Source organism: Hipposideros armiger, unplaced genomic scaffold, assembly GCF_001890085.2.
Source record: "Hipposideros armiger isolate ML-2016 unplaced genomic scaffold, ASM189008v1 scaffold_556, whole genome shotgun sequence".
Taxonomy (NCBI): domain Eukaryota; kingdom Metazoa; phylum Chordata; class Mammalia; order Chiroptera; family Hipposideridae; genus Hipposideros; species Hipposideros armiger.
Window position 1 is genome coordinate 152,007 of NW_017731906.1, and position 23,287 is coordinate 175,293.

General features: G+C 47.2%; 1 protein-coding gene across 5 annotated transcripts; it reads right to left on the reverse strand.

Moving 5' to 3' along the window:
* Window positions 1-6,027: 6,027 nt before the first annotated feature.
* On the reverse strand, window positions 6,028-23,219 carry KCTD21 (potassium channel tetramerization domain containing 21). Of its 5 annotated transcripts, XM_019623645.1 has the most exons (3): window positions 23,081-23,097; window positions 20,418-20,496; window positions 6,028-10,274 (listed from the first exon to the last, which is right to left on the reverse strand). In XM_019623645.1, exon 3 carries the CDS (start codon window positions 10,242-10,244, stop codon window positions 9,462-9,464), a length of 783 nt encoding a protein of 260 aa, XP_019479190.1. In that variant the 5' UTR covers window positions 10,245-10,274; window positions 20,418-20,496; window positions 23,081-23,097; the 3' UTR covers window positions 6,028-9,461. The 5 variants fall into 5 exon arrangements, with proteins under 5 accessions (XP_019479190.1, XP_019479189.1, XP_019479187.1 ...); XM_019623644.1 differs by lacking the exon at window positions 20,418-20,496 and having other exon boundaries at window positions 23,081-23,219; XM_019623642.1 differs by lacking the exon at window positions 20,418-20,496 and having other exon boundaries at window positions 23,038-23,100.
* Window positions 23,220-23,287: the final 68 nt, after the last annotated feature.

Below are 23,287 nucleotides of genomic sequence, written 5' to 3' on the forward strand. Positions count from 1 at the left end.
CTTAAGGTTAGGTCCCCTATTTCTTTAAGGTCCCCTCGGAGGCCTCTAATAAGCGGAGGTGGCCTTCCATATATGATCTCATAAGGGGAAAGGCCCGTCTTCTTGGTAGGAGCTGAGCGTATCCTCAGGAGTGCAATTGGAAGGGCCTTGTCCCAATGGAGGGCACACTGCCACAATGTGGCCATACGTAGCAAGGGAGGCTGGGAAATGTGGTCTTTCTTCTGAGAGGCTAAGTGCCTGGCTGAAATTCATGAGTTCTATTACCAAAAGAAGTAAGGAAAAATGGATACTGAGAGACAACCAGCAGCCTCTGCTACAATCATCTGTTTTCCTAAGGGACTCAGTATCGTGAGACCAGAGGGCAAGGTCATATTCTTGTGGGAGGACAAGCCTCTCCTTTAAGGGGTGATGATTCTTTGTGACAACTGAGAGAATAGTTAAGTACAAGAGAGAAAACCAATGTGAAAGATTAGCCTGAGACAGGCAAGTGAAAGACCAGCTATCTCTCTCTCTGTCTTTTTCTGTGGGTTGGGCCTGGGAGCAGTCTACATAGGCTGATTAGGACCTGTCAGTGGGATTGGAAAATGGCCTCTGATACACACACAGCATGAGGCCTCCCATGGGGAGTTAGTCTTAAGAAGAGGAGTAGACCTGACCTTCTGAAGATGATCTAGCTCATGTTGTTCTCCATGTTTTGTTTTTTTTAAAGATATTAGCCTCAGATCTTTTTTTTTTTTTAAAGAAATTTTATTGGGGAACAGTGTGTTTTTCCAGGACCCATCAGCTCCAAGTCAAGTAGCTATCTTCAATCTAGTTGTGGAGGGCGCAGCTCCTTGGCCCATGTGGAAATCGAATTGGCAACCTTGGTGTCTTGAGCCTGCGCTATAACTACCTGAGCTAAGTGGCTGCCTCTGTTCTCCATGTTTATTTCTATTTGCCATCCCCTGAGCTCTAGGGAAAGGCTTGTTAACTGCCCAAGTCTGGTGACAGCTGTGCCACAGGGAATTATAAGAAGGGGTATCTGTCCATATTTGATCTCAGGCTCTGTTAGGGCAGGCCCCTTTTCTGTTATGTAGTTGCTGCATGATGATGAAAGGCAGATAGCTACTTCTGCTACTTCTCTCTCTCAATATCGCCTGGCAGCCTGTCTCTGTGATGATGCCTTAGAGGCAGGGTATGTCTCTGAGTTAGCACTATATCCCCAGTGCCAGATAAACAGGAAGTACTTAGTGATTGAATTGAATGAACCTAAGACAAAAGTCTTCACAGTACGGTTCTGGGGTACAGCCTATTGCCTTAGCCTAGAGTCTAGCTCATCTCTAGCCTCGACTGACTACCTAGGATTATAGCGATATTGATAATTATCATTCACTGAGTGTGTAACAGGTGCCAGGCATTGGTCTAAGTGTTTTACATGTATCAACTCATCTAATCCTTAGAGAACTTTATCGGGTGGGTATAATTATTATCCCCATTTGTCCAGAGAGACAGAGGGACCTGTCCATATCACAAAGTGAGGAAGAGCCAAAGCCAGACCTCAGGATTCCTGACTCAGCTCTGCTCTCATATACACCAACCACCTTGTCTATGCATGCAACGTTTGGAAAAACCTTCATGCACCTTTGAGCCTTTCTTAATTCTGTCTTATGTCTCACTCCAAAGAGGACTTCTTTAAGAGTATTTGTGGGAGAGTGAGTTTTGGCAAGTCTTGTCTAGGAGTCATGAGGCAACAGGGAAAAATAGACAAACAATCTTAGGACATATTTTGCTGACCCAGTCCTCAAAAACAGCAGAACAAAACACTCCAAACTCAAGCTGGGGCCTCTGGCCAGCAGGGCTCGTAGTCAATTTGGACGGAATTCACTCAATGGATCCTTCCTTTTTCTTAAAATACTGGGGGCCTTTGGGGAGGAAATGTTTTCCAGTTTGTCTGGATTTTCTTTAAGGTAAAGCAAAAAATATTGAAAATTTTACAAGGTCCTAGATGTTTCCAAATGTAAAAAAGCTCTGGGCATATCTTATCTTGCTCCATCTCACTGTTGAAGGAGTCACCATGTCCCAGGACGTAAAACTCCTCTCACCATCTGGTCAGAAAAGGCTGGAGAATCACAGTTGGAAAAAATCAGAGAAATTATTAAGGAAACATTAAAGTCCTTTTATGAACTCTCTGTTCCAGGCTTCTGACCAGCGAAGGTAATACGGTAGTGGTGAGAGCACAGGCTTTTGAGACAGCAGATCAGGGCTGGAATCCTGGTTCTACCACTTAACTGGCTGTGTATCTTTGAGCAAGATACTCATCCTCTCTGAGCCTCTGTTTTGTCATCTGTAAAACTGGTTGTAGTACCTATCACATAGGGTCGTTTTGAGGACTGAATGAGATAATGCTAGTATAGTGCCCAGCATTATGTCTGATACCTAATTTGTGCTTTATTGATAGTAGCTGTTATTATTTGTACATGATGTCCTTTATGGTTGGAATGTTCCTCCCTCCTTGCCTGTCTGCCTAGGAAGCATCTATTCACCCTTCAATACCCATCATAAGGGTGTCCTTCTTAGTGTGGCATCTTTGACTGTGCTGTTTTCTCTCTAAGTGGTCCCTGGTTCTCTCAGCTCTCCCTCACCCCTCTCACCTGTGCCCTTCCAACAAAGCAGTGATCTTACTGTGTAGAAATCATTTGTTTACTTGCTTGTCTTCCCCAATGGGGCAGTGCCAGCCAAGAGGACAGGCTCAGGTCTGTGCCCCCAGGCCTAACAGTGCCTGCCCCACAAGTGGCTTAGGAAATGGCACCTGCAACCTTAGATTAGAAATACTAGGAGGTTGGGAAAAGGGGAGTCTTGCAGGGCTGGGGGCTGTACAACTCCAAGGAGTAGCAGTCATATTGTATTTTATCATTTTGTGAAAATAGAGTCCCAAGTTGTGCAACTTGGTGGCTCTAGGCTTCTGCATCAGACAGACTTGGTCTCAAATCTTAGCTCTGGCACGTTCTGGCTTCATTCTCTCAGGCCCGTGAATCTATGTGGGCCTCAGTGTCTTCACTTGAAAGTGAAGTGTTAAAATAGTGAATTCTCAGATTGAGATTAAATGAGAGCACATAGGTAATGCTCCTGATGGTGCCAGGCCAGCGGTAGTTGTTACTTGGCACTGGATTTTTAATGACAGGATTCACACCTTATTTTTATAAGGCAGGGGACGTAGGGGTATGAGAGGTGGTGCCTGTTTTAGGAGAGAGCTCTGTCTAGTGCGCAGAGCAAGGAGGACAGACAGCGAAGAGGAGGGAGCCAGGTATTCTCCATGCATTGTCTCACTTAATCCTTATAATTACTAATGAAGTCAACAATGCAGGTATTTTTATCCCTACTTCATAGATGAAGTCATTGAGAAAGACGACAGTGCTTGCCAAGGTCACATGGCAGAGCCAGGATTTGGACTTGGTCTGCTTGACTCAAAGCCAGTTCTCTTTCCTCTTCACCTCTGATGGTCAGTTATAAATTTCCTTCTAGCACAAAGTTCTCAGATTCTATGCCAAAAAATAGCCAATGATTGTCACGTTCTGACAGTCCTCTCTCTCAGCTGCCCAGTAAGGGAGTCCCTCTCTCTACTCACGAAATGATGACCAGCAGTGGGGAGAGGGGGTGGAGGGGGTGCTCAGCTTGTCTGACCTCTGACCTGCCTCCTCTTCTAAGTAGGTGGGGAGCACTGCGTTTCATTGGAATGAGCCTCATCCTCACAAAAGCTTCTTGATTTCACTCAGGACTGTCAGTAGTGTGATGTGCCATCTGAGTGACTCTACTTTGCCTGGTCATTTTAGCCCCAGTAGCACTTAATAGAGTCCAGTGTTTCACATGGAAAATACAAAAATCCCAGGACCAAGCTTCCATTGAGTATTATGTTCACAGGATGAAAGACTGGGAGAAGATACGTGGGGCCAGTCCTGTGCCTCAAGTCCCCATGACAGCCCCATCAAGGGATTTTCTGGTCTCTGCTTGCACATCTCCAGGGCTAGGAAGCTTTCTTCTTTCCAGCTCTGGCTAGAAGAGCTCTAGCAGGTAGAATTGAGCTCACTTGGCTGCATTTTGCCAAAGATTACAGGCCCAGGACGGTGAAGGGATTTGGCACATCAGTGGAAAACCCTGATCAGAGGCCTGGCACTTGGTAACCTGCTTCTGTTCTTGGCTTCATAGTTGAGTGGAAATAATCCTGAAGGTGAATTCAGACTGGGTTCTCCCCTGAAACTGGCCACTTCAATGACATTTAATTAAGTTTCATAAATACTAGCTAAGGGCCTACTATGTGTCAGGCATTATACTTACATGCAGTGTGGTCTCAGGCAACTAATTTCTCCTTTCTGTCTAACCTTAGTGTCCTCATCTGTGTGTGTGTGTGTGTGATATACATATATATATCCCCCTTGTGCTGCTTGTTGTGTGGATTAAATGAGGAAAAAGGAAACAAAGTGCTTTGTAAACTGTATAGTGGGGTGCACATTGAAAGGTTATTGCTAAAGCTGGCTATCCCATTTTTGTGGTCCACTCCACCTGGAGCATACTTCCACCTTAGTACCGTCTGCCATTTGGAATTTGTTTCCTGTCTCTCTCTCCCACCACACTCCCCAAGGGAGGAATGTGCAGGGTTAATCTTTGACTATCCAGAGCCCAGCCCAGGGGTTGGCATCTGGCAGGTGGTTAACAGAGTACATGAATATAAACACAACATGTGATGAAATTTGATTTTCAGACCTACGAAGATGCCAAGCAGATGGGCACTGGAAGACCAGAGGAGGGAAGGGCTCAGTGAGAGGGTGGTGGAGAGTGAGAAGGGTGTCTGCTGTGGACGGGCAGCATTTAGGTCACTGAAGAGGAGAGGGTGGAGCACTCCAAGCAGTGTGAGTGGCTTGGGCACAGGTCAGGAGATGGAAATCCATGTTATGTAGGGGACACTGAGGAAGTGGCAAGTAAGACAGCAACAAAAGATAACAAAATAATAACTATTATTAGTGTAATAAGTGTAGCACTTACTATAGTCCAGGCACTGTTCCAAAAAACTATAGATGTATTACCTCGTCAAACCCTTGCAGTACCTTATAAGGTGGGTACTGTTATCTCCACTTTCAAGACAAGGAAACAGAGGTTGAGTAACTTGCCCAAGGTCACACAGCCGTGAAGTGGCAAAGGTGGGATTTGATTCCAGGCAGTCTGACTCCAGAATCTGTGCTCGTCAAGTAGGTTGAAGCCTGTCTTGAAGAGCTAGGAACTTTGGACTTTTTCTTGTACTAAAGTTTGAGCAAGGTGGTTGGGGCTGGTTCAGTCTGGCTCTCTGGAGCCCATTGTGTGCCTTTCTTCCCAGATGATCAGTGATGTCACATTGGTAGCTTGAAATCGACTATGGTGAGAGTATTTATACCTTGGAAATTGGCCAAATACAAATTAGGGCTTTCCCTCAAGAGAGGGGGGCAGTGAGGATCAGATACATCTGACTGGGCATGCACTTCCTGCCCAGACGGCAGAGCCAGACAGCAGTACCGCAGAGCTTGTTTTGTTGTCCTGAGTCAGGCGGGGTCCTGGGTGCTCCACGGACCTCTGACCTCCACAGACCCACTTTTGTCCTTAGGGCCTCCTCGGTCCCTGTGGCCCACACTGGGGTGAGCATGTCTCCAGACTGTCTCCTCAGCGCTGCTTGGTGCCACACTGTCCTGAAGGTTCTGAAGGAGAGTGAGGTCATTGGGCTGTCTGGGCAGACAGAGCTGCCAGAGCCAGGACCCCATGTGGCCTGGAAACAAGCCTGGGCCCCTCCCTAGGGTGGGCCTGTTATCAAGGTTATTTTGCTCTACAGATGATCACGGGGCCTCATTTCCCTGCCAGCTGCCCCCATCAGCCCTGAGCCTTCTGGGACACGGGCAATTAGCTTGAAGACTGCAGTTCAGGAAAGGGATGGGCTGGCGCTCTGGCCATGTGAGCTAGGAAATTGGTCTAAGGCTGACCTAGCCCAAGCCCCGACTCACAGTAGCCTGTTTTAGGAGTAATTTGTGAAAGAAAGCTGCAACTTTGGGATGAACAAGGAGGCAGTTACACGAGTACTATGCTTTTGGCCACATAGCCATTTACAAAGCAGAGTGACCACATCCTGGCCCTCAGGGCCATGTTGGACATTGAGGTGTGGCCAAGGGACCATAGCCACCTCTGCATAGGGAGCTCTGGTCTGAAAGCAGAACAGAGTGTTACAAGGCCTTGCCCTTCATAAAACGGCAAAAAGTTGTAAGTGGCCCTAAGGGGGTGAGGTTATAGGGGCATTGCCTGAGGTGGTGGCCACCGCTGGTCTTCAAGAACGTAGGGGCCCTGTTTGGTAACAGCCCTCACAAAATGGCCACATCGAGGTGACTTAGGGTCCCTCTGCATGTCTGGGACTACATGCCTCGGGCAAACAGAAAGCTGACAAACTCAGGTGTGCCCAGAATTGCCATTCAGTTGGGGCAAAGCTCTCAGCTGTGAACGAGGCTAAAAAAATGGGAGTCCAGTTGAGATCACTGATCACCCTCGGCTTGCTCGGGGCAGTGTAGGGCTCATGAGCAGCAGCACATCCCTGCCTCCCAGTCCACTCCCTCCAGCTCAGCAGTCCCCTGGGACAGTGCACTGCTGTTTCTCTCAGTTATGCTCAGCAGGTGACTGCATTCACCTAAGTGAGCTGCGTGCTGAATATCACTGTCATTCCCCTTGTTGGTCTGCATGAAGGCTCGCCCTTTCTCAGTCACCTACCCCGCCTGGCTTCTGGGCCTCTGCTCAAGCTATTTCCTGTGCCAACTGTGCCCTCTTTAGCTAATTCTGTCACCATCCAACCTACCCTTAAAGGCTCAGCTCCACCATCCATTAAGTCCTTTCTGAGAATTAAGTTCTCTTTCCCCAAGTTTCCGTAGCACACTGTGTGAATCTCCACACTTTTTCCAGACTAAACTTATCTGTGGCTATTCCCATCCTCATGGCCTACCACGTACTCTTGGAAGGGTTTGTTAAAGTGTACTCTCATGGTGATCTCTGAATGACAGTCCATCATTATTACCTCTGGAAAGAGCAAACATTTATTGAGTTCCTGGGTATCAGGCTTAGCTAGGCATTTTCACATGCACTTCATTTAAGTTGTGTAACACTGGGAGTTGGGGTTGTTATCCGATGAAACAAATCAGAGAGGCCCAGTGACTTGTCCAAGGTTACACAGCAAGTGATGAAGCTAGAGCTCAAACCCAGGTTAGTCTGACTCCAAGGCCAGGTTTTTTTCCCCCTTATAAGCAGACACAAAGTAGTAACAACTGTTTATCATTTATATGGTAGTCTCACATTTTTTTCATTTGATCCTCACAACAGCCCTGTGAGGTAGGTAGGGTTATGTATTAATGTTATGCCCATTTCACAGATGAAGAAACGGAGGTGGCTCAGTGAGGTGAGTGACTTGCATAAAGTCATACAGCACATTAGTGGCTTCATAGGTCCTGTACTTTCTCTAAAGTCAAGCTGCTTGAGTTAAGAAGCACCGAAAAGATGGAGAAAGACAATTTTATGGAGAGGAAAGAAAGGGCAGTGGTAATTTACAAGATTTCTTCCTTAAACGATTTTGTTGTGGTCACAGCTTTGAGTACCATTGGCTTGGTGGCTGGGACAGCTGTCAGAGACTCTTGGGTCCCACTGTAGACAGAAAAGGCCTTTATTATCTAAGGGATGTGGCCTTGCCCACGGCCCAGTGTACAGGCTCCCTGCTTATAGGGCACAGCTAAGCGAAGCCCCATCTCCCATGGTTGCCTGTGTCACCAGGCTTTGCTGGCTTTGTCTGAGGGCTCCTGCCCAGTGGGGAAGACCCGGAGACTCCCAAGGCCGTACCCACTCTAGGGATGAATCATACTGTGCAGCTGTGAGACCTGCACTGCTCATCACCCCCCGGGAAGTAAGTGGGGGCTTGGCGTGTCTTGCCCTGGATCTCACCCCACGTAGGTCCATGGTCTGCTTATGACCAGAAACAGTACTCCAGGGAAAGGCTGCCTCCTTCAGAGCAGTGCCTTAGGGGCTGGACGCCTACTCCAAGGGCAGCGTTATGGTTCAAACCACTCCTGGCTCCTCGCTGCACCCTACTCTTTGAGGTCCTTGCCTGCTTCCTCTGGCAGCACCTCCTCGGGGGTGGCAAATCTTCATCCCCCAACAGAAGATGGTCACAGGACAGGTGGAGTTGTGGCTGTTGAAGAAGGTGGGTAAAATGGGAGGTGTAGCCATTACAAAATGGGGTTGGAAGACAGCCAACCTTGGTTCTGAAGACAGATCCCAAGGGGGAATCCTAATAATATTTTCAGCATGAGTGTGGTCTCTCAAGGTGACTATTTTGAAACAGAAAATACACATTGGGGTGAGAGGAACCAGAAAATGGGAATGGAAGGACAGATTTTGGCTCAATATAAGAAAGAACTTTCTAATAGCCAGCACTGGCCAACCACGGCAAGGGCTGCCTTGGGGATGATGAGCTTCCCGTCACTGGAGGTATGCAAGCAGGGATAGGTGATGACTTGGAGCTACTGGGGAGAGACATCCCCAAATGCCCTGGGGTATGCTGGGGTGGAGGAGGACTAAGTGACCATTGAGTTATTTTCCAACCCTGAGAATCCATAATGTTTAAAATGACTTGTTTCAATGATACCTTAAATTCTTGGGGAAAGGATTACAAAAGTCAGGTAATAGGACACAGGATGAAGTGCCTTTCATTGCACTGGCTCCAGATTTCCAAACCTTCACAGGCACAGCAGCCCATTTCTGAAGCCAGAAATCCCCAAATGCTTGCATTTGACCTAGTCAAGAGGGATAGCCCCATCTTCTGAACCCTGCCTGGACGTCTGCTCACTCCTCTAGGCCATACCACAACTCAAATCTCTCCCCCAGAGGAGGCCAGTAACACAGCTCTAGGACATACTGCATTTCTAAGCCAGTCCAACATGGCTGCCTTCGGGCAAACAAGTCCAAGGTCCTGGCCACATCCTCTGGACAGAAGAGCAGGCATGATGGGAATCTCTGGGTACTTTCTGTCCTGGGAAACTGAAGGGAGCATCTTGTTCTCGCTCTGTCCCCTCCCCCAGGGGATCTTATTACAGATGCTGAGTGAGGCACTGCCTAGTAGTACAGAGCGAGATGGAGCCCGTGACAAGACTGCTGCTCCTTTGTCCAGCCAGAGAGTCCTCCTGTGGCCTCCTTTAGGACACATCAGCAGACTCTTCACTTGTCATACAGACTGCCCATCTCTAGCTCAAAATGGCAAGAAAAACGGTGGCTCTGTTGAGAGGACACATGGATTCCTACAGGTGGACTGCATCATGGGGGGATTGAGTCCTGCTGCACGATTAATACAGATTAGTGTAGTGTTCTGCCTTACACCGCCGGTGAGATATGCTGACGTAGAGCTTCTTGGAAGCCCCTCTCCAATATGGTGGGGGTTCTTTTTACCTGTACCGTATTAATCGAATAATCTTATTGTTCATAAAATCCAGAGCGTGTGGGTGAGAAGAATCAATGCAGAATCCGTCACTCAGAGCGATTTTCAGCACCTCTTCCACGAAGACCTGGAAGCTGTTGATCTGCTTGTTTGCTGGTACCACCCAGAGTCTCTTGAGGTTCTGCTTGGTGTACTCCTCCTCTGGGAGGCCCTCCACATTGGCCACCCAGTCCAGAGTCAGGTGGTTGGGGTCCTGCAATTGGCTGGTGATGGAGGAGAGATTGCCATTGGAGCAGTAGAAAAGCTTGGAGCCGAGGAGCTTGAGGAAGAGGCAGGAGGTGCTGAAGATATTGGCGTTGAAGACCTCCATGCTGGAGGACGAGAGGCTGTAGATCTGGGGTGCCTCGCGCACGGTGAAGTGGACTGTCTGCACACGCTGGTTCAGCGTGATGTTGAGCATGGCGTTCTTCTCAGCCTTGGAGAGCTCCACCTCCTTTTCCTGCAGTGCCTCAATCAGGGGCTGCACCTGGTAGAAGTCGGCCTCCCTGCGGAGCAGGCCCATCTCCTGGAAGTCCTCGGGCAAGTCCAGGTGGGAGGTCCGCAGGAAGTTGAGGATGTAGCGAAACACTTTGCCGTCACGGTCAATGAAGCAGTTGCCCTGGCTGTCCCTCTTGGTGGGCATCTTCCCGCTGAACATGGCCCCCAGCATGGAGTCGGGGAAGCTAGTCAGGGTGGCCAGTGACGTTGTGTAGAGCTTTCCCCCGACATTCAGCGTGACGGGGTCGGACATGGCAGGAGGCTGGGGTGCTGGGAAGCGGTCCTACAGAGGGAGACAAATGAGAGATGACCACCGCCCAACCACAGCGTGTGTCTTAGTCTGTTGGAGCTGGTAGAGCAGAATACCATAGACTGGATGGCTCCGTAACAAACGTGTTCCAGAGCCTGGGAAGTCCAAGATCAAGGTAGGGGCTGTCGTCTTGCTGTACCCTCCTCACGTGGCAGAGGGGCAAGAGAGCACTCTATAGTCTCTTTATAAGGTCACTAATCCTGCTCATGAGGGCTCTACGCTCATGACCTATTCACCTCCCAGAGGTCCTACCTCCTTACACCATCACATTGGAGGCTAGGATTTCAACGTGAATTTTGGGGGACACAGACATTCAGTCCATAGCATCTGGGTAGTCACAGTTCTCAACTCCTTATTGTAGGTCATAGTCCTTGGGGTCAAAATGAATTAATATTTGATGAACAAATGGATGGGTGATAATTGCCACACTGTCTAAAGCATATTAGGTTCACTAGGGGGTTAAAAGAGAAAAAAAAAAAGCAAACAATGCCTGGGTCCCACCTTCCAGAAATTGTTTTAATTGGTCTGGAATGTGGCCCCAGCATTGGTATTTTTAAAACGTGCTCTCAATAATTCTAAATGTTCAATTAGGACAGAGAACCACTGGTCTAAGAAAAGAGAGTAAATGTGCCTGACTGAATACTATGTTACTTGATTTTCCTTAATGGTCATGTATCTTTTCTTTTTTTAAGATTTTTATTGGGGAACTGGGGGGATGGGAACAGTGCTGGGGAATTGGGGGAAGAGGAACAGACAAGTTGCTGTCCTTTTGTTCTTCAGTCTAGTTGTGGAGGACGTTGCTTCACTGGCCCAAGTTGGCACCATCATTGTACTCTTCCCAGACGAGGCAGATCAGTCACCGGCTTCTGGACGGCCGCTCACTGCGGCTGCTGGCCGCTCACGCTGGCTGCTGGCTACACACGGTAGCCCATGGCAACCCACTGCAGCAGGGGCTGTAGCCTACGCCGTGGCCGGCGACTCACAGGCAGCCCAGCTCCAGGTTGAGCTGTTGTTCAGCATCTTAGCTGTGGAGGGCAGTGTCACTGGCCCTCATATGTGGGATCCAAACCGGGGCCCTCTGGCGTCCCAAGCCAGTTCTTAACCATCGCGCCACTCGGCCGGCCCTGGTCATGTATCTTTTGACACAGACAATACCACCATCCATCATGTTCAGATGAGGAAAACTGTGCCTGGAATTCATTCCCCATGTTCAGAGAGGTGAAGGGCCATGCCAGGATTCAAACCCAGGTCTCTTTATATGAGAGAGAAAAATGGGCAAATACTTACTAGCCAAAGACTGGTACACTCTACTTAACAAATGCTCTGAGATTTATGCTCCAAGCCCAGTGCTCCTTTTGCTGTACCAGTATTACCTTCTTATTTATTTTTCCATCTCAAAGAATTTACAACAGTTGGCTGTGATTGGCGCCATTTCCATCTATGTGCTAGGCCCACAGTTGGTTACTTAGCCCTCTGAATCGAAATGACACCCTTTTCTGGACTCTCCTCCTGTAATAACTTGCCTTGCCATGAAGATGCTCTTGGCTCCTGGTGACCTGCCCGTTCCCATCACTATGGCACCCTAGCTGCCTCTGAAACTTGCTTCAAGGTCAGTGCAGATGTGGTCTGCCACTGAGCACCCTTCCCAAGGGCTCTCTACCCTCTCCTTAACAAAGCCTCCCCACCCCTCAACCCCCAACTGATCTCATAGCCTCCAGTGTCTAGGGCTGGTGTGTCTCCTTCAATCTAAAGTCTTGCATTCTAACTTCTCTTTAAGGTTCTAGAAAGCAGGGGATGTACCATCTCCGCTTCCAACATAATACTTTCCCAACAGCCAACCTATGGGATGAATTCAGCAGTCTTTCCTTGATGCCGGGTGTGGGTGGCACAGAGAGGAACTGACCCCAGTGCTGCCCTTGAGAACAGCCCGGGTTGGGGGGGAAACCAAGGCAAGGGGCAGAGAAGGTGCAGTGACAGGGGAGATGTACCAGGCGCCGTGGGGGTAGGCTGGGAAGGAATCCTTGGCGCACCTATTGTCCATATGGGAAAACAGAGGTCCAAGGGGGGACTTCCCCCAAATCACCCAGCAAGGGTGGCGAGCAGGCCAGAATACTACTCACCACGTCTACCTTCTGAGGAGGCTGGCTATACTGAGACCTCCTTACTCCAGAGGATGGAGACCCCACCCCAGAGATGGGGGCCATGCTCAGCTGCCCCACCCAACTGTCTGATGCGGGGGGGGGTCCCCTTGTGATTGCGTCCCTGTCTAATGGGGCACTTTGATACTGCAGAGAGGCATTCACCATCTGGAATGTCGGAAGAGAAACAAGCTGATGATGAAGTTACAAAATCAGCAGCAGCCTGAAGCAGACGGGCTGCGAGACAGTAGGGAGGTCCAACAGAGAAGGGTGGGGTCAAGGGCCCAAGGAAGGGGCAGCTGCTATGTGGAGACCTGCAGCTGGGGAGGGTGCTTGGCCTTGGGGCTAAGTCTGGCCAATTCTCTCTGGAGTAGGCCTCCCCTTCCTCATTTTAGAATCTCCTTTTCTGTCTAGATAGTATTTTGCCTATTCTAGTTTTCAGTCTTTCTCTCTCCTTGATTTAAGGCCCAGGCTCTGAAGTGGCTCAGCTCCATGGAAAGAGCAGGCTCAGGCATCAGAGAGGCTGGGGTGTCTTTCCTGACAATTCTGTGGGCTGCAGACCCCATACTCCTCTGTGTATTAGTGCTGAAGAGTCAGAGCACTGGGGCTAGAGGAGACAGGAGCCACAGGGCATACCCGGGGGCCCTTGAGTGGGTACCCCAACTATTTCTCTGCTTCCAAGAGCAGCAGAGCACCTGCCTTCCTGTCCCCACAGCCACCAGCTTATGGCTCCCGATCATCTGTCTGGGAAGAGCAGTACAGAGAGCTGTACAGTCAGTAGGAGCAGAGGCTGGCCGGGAGGCAGGTGTCTTAGGGTGCTCTCTGTGGTAGTCTCCCCATACCCACGAGGCATAGAGCCCAGTTCTTCGAGCCCCTGTTTTCTAGTGGCAGCAGCATCGTGTCCACCATCACAAATGCACAGGCCTTATTGTGAAAGACACGATGACAGAAGGGGGCAGGAACTGGCACTTCTGGGGGCTGAGGAGCTTTACGAGTGTGACAGGGTTTGTGATCAGGTGGGGATGAACTAACATCACTGGGCTACAGCCCCTAGTGTGTACCCAGCTGCCTCCTGGACATCTCCACCTGGATATCCGTGGGTACCAGAAGCCCAATACAGAATTCGTCTTCCCCCAAAGCTGCTCTGAACTCTTCTCAGCCACCCAGCTGTCTGAGCCTGAGACCCAGGAGGCAGTCCTGACTCCTCATCCCTCAATTTTTTCTCAACTCTGTCTCCTTGAACCCATCCCTATAACTACTCCTGACGTTCAGGCCTCATCCACACTCTCCTTACATCCTCACCTGTCTCCTACCTTCTTTCTGTCTACCTTCCATTTCAGTCTGCAGGCTGATCTTCCCGAAGCACTACTGCTTGCCCAAACCACCTTGCTCTTCCAATCGCACCTCCAACCTCTCTCCTCCCCACACTTCATACTCTGGCACCCTAGATGCACTGCACACACCCTCACACTGTCACCTGCCCTGCCTGTGCTCTCCTTACACCACCACCTCACTTCCACCTTTCCTGCTGTCAGTCAGCCTTTCAGGCTGAGTCACTGCCTCTCTGTAGGGCTGCTCCAAATCTCCACTAGGTTAACAGCTCTCCTCCTGGGGCTTCCAGGTCCCTTGCACAGCCCTCTCTGGCAGTGTCCACCATTCCATCATGTTATGATCTGCTTTGCACATGGCCCTCCTCTCGGATTTATCAACATGCAGATCACTGGACATCCATATTCAAAAAAAGAAACTTGACCCATACCTTGCACCATATGTGAACAGTTAACTCAAAACAGATCATGGACCAAAATGTAAAATCTTTTTAAAACTATGAAAGTTCTAGGAGAAAATCTTTGTGACTTTGGGTTAGGCAGAAATTTCTTGGACAGGTACAAACCATAAAAAAATTTGACAAACTGGACTTCATCCAAATGAAAAACCTCTTAAGACACTTAAGAATATGAAAAAGGACAAAAACTAGGAGAAAATACTTGCAAAACAAATGTCCAATAAAGGTTTATTAACCAGAATATATGAAGGACTCTCAAAACTCAGTAAGAAGGAAACAGTCCAATTAAAAAATGGGCAAATAATCTGAACAAACACCTCACCAAAAAGGATATATAGATGACAATACATGAAAAGATGCCTGACATCATTAGTCATTAGGGACATGAAAATGAAAACCACGATTCGATGCCATTATACACCTAATAAAATGGATCAAATAAGAAATCTGACAATAGCAAATGCTGATGAGTACACAGAGCAACAGAAACTCTCATACAATGCTGGTGAGAATGCAAAATGGTACAACCACTGTGGAAAACAGTTTGGCATATAGCTTCCAAGTGACCCAGCAATCTCACCCCTCGTTAGTTATCCCAGAGAAATGAAAACGTATGTCCTTTCAAAAACCTGTATGTGAATGATTATAGTAACTTTATTCATAATTGCCCAAACTTGGAAACAACTAAGATATACGTGGATAAACAAATGGTGGTACATCCATACAACTGAATATGATTCAGCAATATAAAGGAACTAGCTACTGACACACACCACAACACAGAAGAATCTCAAAAGCATTATGTTAAGTATAAAAAGCCATCCTCAGAAGGTTATGTGGTATGAGATTCTATTTCTATAACATCCTGGAAAAGGCAAAACTGTAAAGACAGAAATCAGATCACTGATTTCTAGGGGATGGGTTGGGGAGAAGACTGGCTTTGTAAAGGCACTATTACCGAACTCAAGGGGTTTGCCCCCTGGAGTGTTCTATTCAACAATGAGACAGGGTTGTTGCTAGGTAGTTTTATTTACTTGCAGCAAGTAAAGGAGACGGGCTTCACATACAAAGCTCTGTCTCCCAGAGGGAGGCTTAGCCATTAGTTAATATATAGTATTTGGTTAATTACATGTTGATTTCTTCTTTGCAGTTAGCTAAACTTCACTAGTTAGGTTCCCCTTTAAGCTAATCTGGCTACAGCTGATTCTGCAAAACAGTGTGCTACATTTTAAGGGTTAGCAGAAATAGCATTTAGTAAGAACCACCCAGACCTTTAGATCCTTGTCTTATCCAACAGCATGAGGGATTATTAATATTTTAGAGTGATGGAAATAGTCTATCTTGATGTGGTGGTGGTCAAATCACTGTATAAAGATTATAAAAAGCCATAACTGTATACCTAAAAGGGGCAAATTTTACTGTATATAAATTATGCCTTCCTCAACTTGAAAAAAATCAAGATTGTGATTGTGTCATGAAATCCATACAGTGGGTTATGCACCAGTTATATCCGTACTATATTGCTGTGAAACTTTTGTTTCAGTTGTGTGTGTGTGTATGTACTGAATTATGATAGAACGTGTATCTTCATACTTTGGGTTGTGATAAAAATTGTTTTTGAAAACCACTGCCTTGTTTGTGATCTCCTTGAGAGCAATGACATGGTCTCCTGTCCCTGCATATTCATTGCCTAGCACACACTGGGTGCTGGTGGCATTGTGGTGGTGGTGGTGGGTGGCAGGCCCTGGGAGGGAAGGAATGTACGTTTACTGAGGGCGTTACTGCATCCAAGGCCTTTACACTTACCAGCCCTTTTCATTCTTACAGCACTCCTACAAAGTAGGCATCCTTCTCCTTGTTGGCTGATAGGACACTGAGACTCAGAAAGACTGGTGACTTGCTCAGGACACACAGCCAGCGAGCCGAGAGCCAATTCTCTTCCTACTGCACAGGCCACTAAGAGTTCTGAGAGTAACAAAAGGCTGTGTAATCGCTTCAACCAGTTTGAGAATCCCCAAAGCAGCCTTTTAAAAGCACTGCTCTGCAGCTTGCTTGGCAAGACAGCAGCTACCACTTGCTGAATACACGCTTCCTGTTTTTACAGTGCGAGGAGCCTCACGTTAACACATGGTAGCATTTGATTTATTTTTAATAAAAATATATAGAAAAGCACAGAGAATGATACTACTGTGCTAAATGCTTTATATACACCCCCTCACTCGATGTCTTCACAAGGACCCTGGGAGATGGACACTGTCCTTATTTCCATTTTACAGATGAGGAAACTGATCTCAGAAAAGGGAAGAGCTGGGATTTGAATACAGGTCTGTGTGGGTCCAACACATTTGATCTTTTCCCGTTCCCACCACGAGGTCTCAGTGAGAGTGAGAGATGCACACTCCCTATGCTCCGTCTAGACCAGACGAGGGTACGGTCTTCTGGGGGCGAGTCCCCTGCCAACCTGTGGCTCTGCCCTCTCACATCTGAGGACCTGGGGACAGGATCGCAGGATGGCCCAGAGCCCCAACTCAGCTGACATGGCAAGTCCACTGAGAGGTCTAAACCCTTCTATTTCAACAGCGACTCATGATGCCTAATGACAAAGCAGCAAAACACAAAAAGCCATGTTTTTTAAAGTCAGAATAGATGAATGGAAACTCAAACTGAACCAGGAAGTACGATATAAAGAAACCTCACCACTGTGTCTGAATGAATAATCTTCTTAAGCAGGAGACTTTCCAAATCTGCCTCGTGACTTGAAAAGAACCAAGGAAAAGACCAGCCCTATTCTGCCTCTTGACTTGAAAAGAACCAAGGAAAAGACCAGCCCTATCTCCCTCTCTGAGAAAACCACTGGTGTCAAACAAGGAAATAATGGCCACACTGATCATTAGACCATCTGACTGGGCAGGAAAGGCCAGGGGGCCTCAGAACAAGTTGTGGCTGGAATTCTCTCTGAGGTGGGTCTGTGGCCCAAATGAGAAGGGGTCTTAAGGCCCAGCCTTGCACCATAGAAAGGGCAATTCCAGCCTGAAAATCACCTGATTACAACCTCTAACTGTGACACAGAAAATAGAATTCTGGAAGAGATGTCCTGTATGGAAGGGCAGCTAAGACATCGCTCTAGAGAGTCCTACTTTAAAACGATGTCCTGGCACCCAGGGTCCCCACAGGCCTCTCGAGCAACATAGCTTATGCTTGATGAATACTTATTATGTACCATACTTGTGTTAAATGCATTATACATCTTGACTTGTTTAAGCCCCAAACGAGGGAAGTATTATCTCTACTTTACAAATGGGAACCTGAGGCTCGGAGACGTTAGGTAACTTGCCCAAAGCAGTGGCAGAGCTTGTATTCAAGCCTGGGCCTGTCTGATAGCAAAGTCTGTGCTCTGAGCGATAACATTCTTTGGGCATTCAGCAGCCAAGGCCCTTGGAGAGGTCTGTCACTTGTCCGCCTCCTACCTCTTACCAGGTGCTCTCACACTTGCCACCTCCATTTGATTCTGACCTACATGAAGACCAGGGCACAGAGAATCAACATTTCCTGAGGATCTAGGACATAACCGGAGCTATGGTGGGACATTTTCCTGGAGATTATTTCATTCAAGTATCACACTGATGCTGTGAGGTAGGTCCAATTATCATCCCAATTTTTAGGATTATAAAACTAAAGCACAGAGTAGTGAAGACAGCTGCTTAAGATCACACAGCTAGAGCCAGCAGAGCGAGAGTTCTAAGTGAGGTCTCTCTCCAAAGCCTGTGCTGCTTCAAGTACACAGGCTGTATGACATTTTATTAAGAAGCATAAATAGGATTTGAATAGAGACCTGTAATGCTTCTAAGAAGGAGACAAAATATCTTAAAATTGTTCTTCTAAAATTAGTTATAGTTGTTAGGCTATCCTAATCCAAATCCTAATAGTATTTTTTCAAAAGGTTAAAAAAAGATTAAAATCTTAGTTTGGAAAAATTGATGCATGATAACCTGAAAGAATATTTGAAAAAGAGTAGTGATGTTAGTATAATGTATTAAATTGGGATTATAAAGCAACAGCATTTCTAACTGGTATTAAAACAAGGAAACAGAGAAGGAATTTTGTATTACATGTGTCAAAAAGATGGGTTAGCAATTAAAAAATATATAGAGAGATGCTTACAACAACTCTAGGACCCTGGCAGGACAGGTCACATTATCTTTATTTCACAAATTTAGGATGAATTCCTGGCCCAGGGCATTGTGTGCATTCCTGACCTCTGAGTCATGGCCTCTGGGAGGTTCCAGGTTTGGACACTGTTCAGAGAGCAGTCCTTTGGAGACAGCCTGGGTTGGGGTCTCTTCTCTAACTCGGGTCTTGAGCAAGAGACTAAACCCACCCACAGAGGTCCCAGCCAATAGCCTGTACACTCATGGCACCCTGGAATAGGATCGGGCTCTTGCTGCAATTTCCTGCATTACTGCCCACTGAGTTTCCATGATGAAACTACCTTCCATGAAATATACTCCTTTGACACAGTGAGGACCAGTTCTGACAACAGTGAATCTACCAAGCAATGTATCCATCCATCCATCCAACCATCTCCATCATTTATTAGCTGTGTTGACTCAAAGAGCCTAGAAATGATACCCTAGTAACAATGAGCACACCTAACTCCAGATCTGTTTCTAAATGTTATCTCCTACAAAAAGAAACCAGGGCTACCTGGAGAAATTGATGATTCCAGGGCTTTGACAGGAAAAGTTCAAGGTGAGCCTGGAACATTTTTAGCCAGGTAGCAAAGAGGCAATCAAAGATTAATGAGGTCATGTGAAAAGAACACAGGAGATCTTAAAAGTTCTCATCAAAACAAAATCTGGTAACTGTGTTGATGGATGTTAATTAAATGCATTGTAATCATTTCTCATAATATACATATGTCAAATCATTGTGTTGTACACCTAAAACTAATACAATATAATATGGCCTGAAGGGACTCTCACTGGCCAAATTTGGGATAGCTTGAGTACCAAAAATATTAATGATGATAATGGGTTATAACACATTGAATTCTTAAAAAATCATGAGTCTATGTTACTCCAAAAAGGAGAGGGTGTGAGACACACACACACACACACACACACACACACACACACACACACACACACAGAGGAAAAAGTTATTCTATAACAAAGAATACCAGCTAATATGAAAAAAGAATTGCATAATTAGAAAATTACCGTTTTGTAATCCTCAATGTTACGATTCAGGCAAGGATCATCAATGGATATGGAATGAAAGGATACTGCAAACACACAATCCCAACAGTCTTAAAGAGTCACTCCACAAACTACTTATTAATAACGAAGGAAAAATGTACCCTTGTATGGAGAGATCAGGCTGTCATGACCTTAACTGATAACCAGATTAGCATTCATGGATAAGTAGGACCCTGATACCATATGCTTCCTCACGTGATGCAGTAAGTACTGTATATAACATTACCAGAAAAAATCTAGTCATGGGTAAAATAATCAAATTTAAATAGGTGGAAAGGCTCTATCTAGAATAAGTGAGTTGCTTAAAAATATAACTAAATGCAATGCATAAATCTTCACTGCGTCTGATTAAAAAACTATTAGGTAATGTTTTGGTAATTGGAGAAATTTGAATATCAACTGTTTATTAGATAATATGACTTCTTGCTAATTTTCTTATGTTTGATAATGGTATTATGGTTATGTAGGAGAATGATATAATTAGATACATGCTGAAGAATTTAGGGGTCAAGTGTCAAGATGTCTATAGCTTTTTAATAGTTTGGCAAAAAGTGTGTGTGAAAGCAAAATCACCAAAATGAGTTGGTGCATCTAGGTGAAAGGCTGTTCTTTAAACTTTTCTGTAGGCTTGAAAATTGTAAAAATATTTTTATTTTGGAAGAAGGGTGGATAAAAGAACACTTCCCTCACAGAACCATAGATGTAAAGTGCTAGTCAGAGTGCCTAACCCCAATAAATACGACATTTGTTATTACTACTACTAAGAAGCATTGATATAATTTTCCTCTCCAGCTGTCATTGTGCTTTGGAGGATGAGGAAGCCAACCAGGGCTAAGCTAAAATAGCCCCATGTTGGTGGAGTTAGAATTTAAACCTGAGTGGTCTCCCTACATAGACCCAGTACCCAAGAAACCATAACACTACACCTGCCTACCTCTCTGCTGGGATCCGGGCTGAGAGAAGATGGCTGTTCAGGCCGTACGTCCCCTGCGTCCTGAACCCAGAGATTGTTACTACAGAAGGAAAGAAATCCCTGTCACGGCTCACGGAAAATGTTCACCAACGGGGGCCACTTCTGGGCATCACAAATGTTGCGGATGGGCAGAAAGAAATGGAGGGGCTTTGTGGGGGAGAGAAAACTGCATGGGATTTGACGTCACCTGGGTCTGCCTTTGAATCAGACTCTGCCACTTAACTAGCTGTCTGGGCCTAGGCCAGTTTCTGGATAGATGATAAAGTCACCATCATCATAACAATAGCAGCAATAATAATGGGAGCTGACATTTACTGAGCAGTTATTTCTGTGCTAGGCACTTTATGCATGTTGACATCATAAATGAAGTAGATACAGACGTATCTGTTTTATTGCACTTCATAGGTGTTGAGTTTTTTACAAAGGGGAGGCAAGACCCTCCACCTGCAAAAAGATGACTTGCTTTACCGCGATACTTGCTTTATTGCGGTGGCCTGGAATGGAACCTGCAATATCTCCGAGATATGCTTGTATTATTATTATCCCTACTTTTATGCCAGGCCCTCTCCTACTTCTGTAATTTGGCACCTACCATCCCCTCTGCCGGCACTGTGAAGGAAAACCCCATTCATTGGCCAGGCCTCTTAGCTGGAATTCATTCCTTCCTCCTCTGTACCTCCAGGGGGTTTTATTCTCACCCCCTACCAAGGCCCACTTTACTTAAGTAGGTGGGTGCCTGGCCACCCTGTTGGCGCTGGGATTTCCCCTCTCTGTACCTACAGAAGCAGGTAGGGGAAGGGGAAGAAATTTCTTTCCCTGTTTAGTGATCCATTTTCCTCACCCCAGACTGACTGTCATGTACAATAGGGGGGTTTGTCACCCTCTCCTGAATTTTCAATTTGGAATCTAAGACACAGGGCAAAGCCCAGGTGGCAACCTGGAAGTAAATGCAAGAACTCCCACTGTGTAGGAGATGGAGGGAACATGGTTGGGTAAATGGGTAAATCTCAAGGATGACAGGGCTGAGTGAGTTATGTATCTCCCAGGAAACCAGATGCGACTTCCCCACCTTCCTCAGCCCACCAGGATATAAAGACTGGCTCAAAGCCCTGGGGACTGGATGGGGCACCACCCTTCACCTCCCCTTCCTGGTCTCCCTATACTCAACAGGTGTATCTTTAGCTCTGTTTTGCCCAGTTCGTTCATTTCTAAGAAGTTCACAGGCTGCTCCATTACCCCTACAACCCACACAGTAGGAGGCAAAAGGTGTCATACATGGACCCTGGCTGCTCAATAGCCCAAGGGATAGGGAAGGTGGGCTGGAGGAGGGAAGCCACTGACCTGGCAACCTGACTTCCCCATTTGCACAGCAAAGTATTCTCTCACCTGTTACAGATTCCCAACAACCAGTTTCATCCCCTAGCCCCCATTCCAGAATTTTCCTTCATCCTCTCAGTTCCCTTTCAGGCTTCATCTTGGAATTTTCCTCAGGCAGAAGCACCCTAGTTCAACCAGTGTCTCCCTCATAGCTGTCCTGCTCCTAACAATTATAATTTATAAACAAAGGTCTTTTAAATCCATCTCATTTTATCCTCAAAACAATCACAGGCGCGTTGCCTGACACGTTGGCATTCAAAAAGGTTAAGGACCACAACTAGACTGAAGAACAAAACGACAGCAACTTGTCTGTTCCCCTTCCCCCAACTCCCCAGCACTGTTCCCATCCCCCAATTCCCCAATTAAAAAAAAAATCTTAAAAAAAAGGTTGAGGAAGCTTGTCCAGTCACACAAACCAAGAAGGGCAGGGTGTCACCTTCTTTTTCTTCCCTGCCACCCACTCCAGGCTAAACCTCTGCCTCCCTACAGTGCAGGAAAAAAAGAGCAGGACCTTTGGAGTAAGGAGGCCTGGGTGGTTTTGGGCAAGTCACTTCACTTCTCTGAGCATTTTCCTCACCTGTAAACAGGTATGGTGATGCCCTTACAGGGTCTAAGAGTTGAATGAGGTCAACTCAGTGTGTGACGCACTGAGTTCAAGGGTTGGGCTCTTTATTTTTAGCCACAAGGAAAAGAAGATGTTCTGTGCATCCGAAGGTATTTGCCCACTCAGGCAGCCCCTTGCCCATATTATATCAGCGCTGCCCACACTGGGCTTTCCAGGGCCGGGACGCGTCCTTTTCATATTTGTCTCCGCCACTCCTTCCCCAAAGCTTTTCGGCCCATTCCACCCAATCCATGCCAGGCTTGCCTCATCGGCTTTCTCGGCACCCACTCCCAACCCTTGGAGCGTTCCTTCGACCTCACGCATATTCTCCTACTCACCTAGGGACTCCGCCCCTCCTTGCCCTACCTACCAAAGGCTCCTCCCAACAGTCCCGACCCTCATTATCCGGGCTTTTCCCTACCATCGCCATCCATTCCAGCTCCTTCCAACAGCTCCGCCCCCTCTACTCGATAAGCGCCCCCTCCCCGGCAGCCACAAGCGTCACCATCCCCATCGCACAGATGAGAATGGCGAGGCTAGGGTAGGCTAGATGACCTCTCATGGTGGGACTGGTACCCGGGTGGGCCCGCACCCCCTCACCGGCTGTCCCTGAATCCCGCGACCCCGGCCGCGCCGCACCCACCTCCTGCCCTGGCTCTGCAGCCTCCCCTCCGCGGGCGGCCAGCGCAGCTTTTGCAAGGGGGCGGAGGGCTGGAGCCCAGCTTAGGGGCGTGGCGGCCCGGGATCCGCGCGCTGCGCTCCCGGACTTGTAGTTCTCTCTGGGTTCTTTGTGGCTTGGTGCCCCGAGCGTGAACTACATCTCCCAGGAGGCATTGCGGTGGGCCGTCCA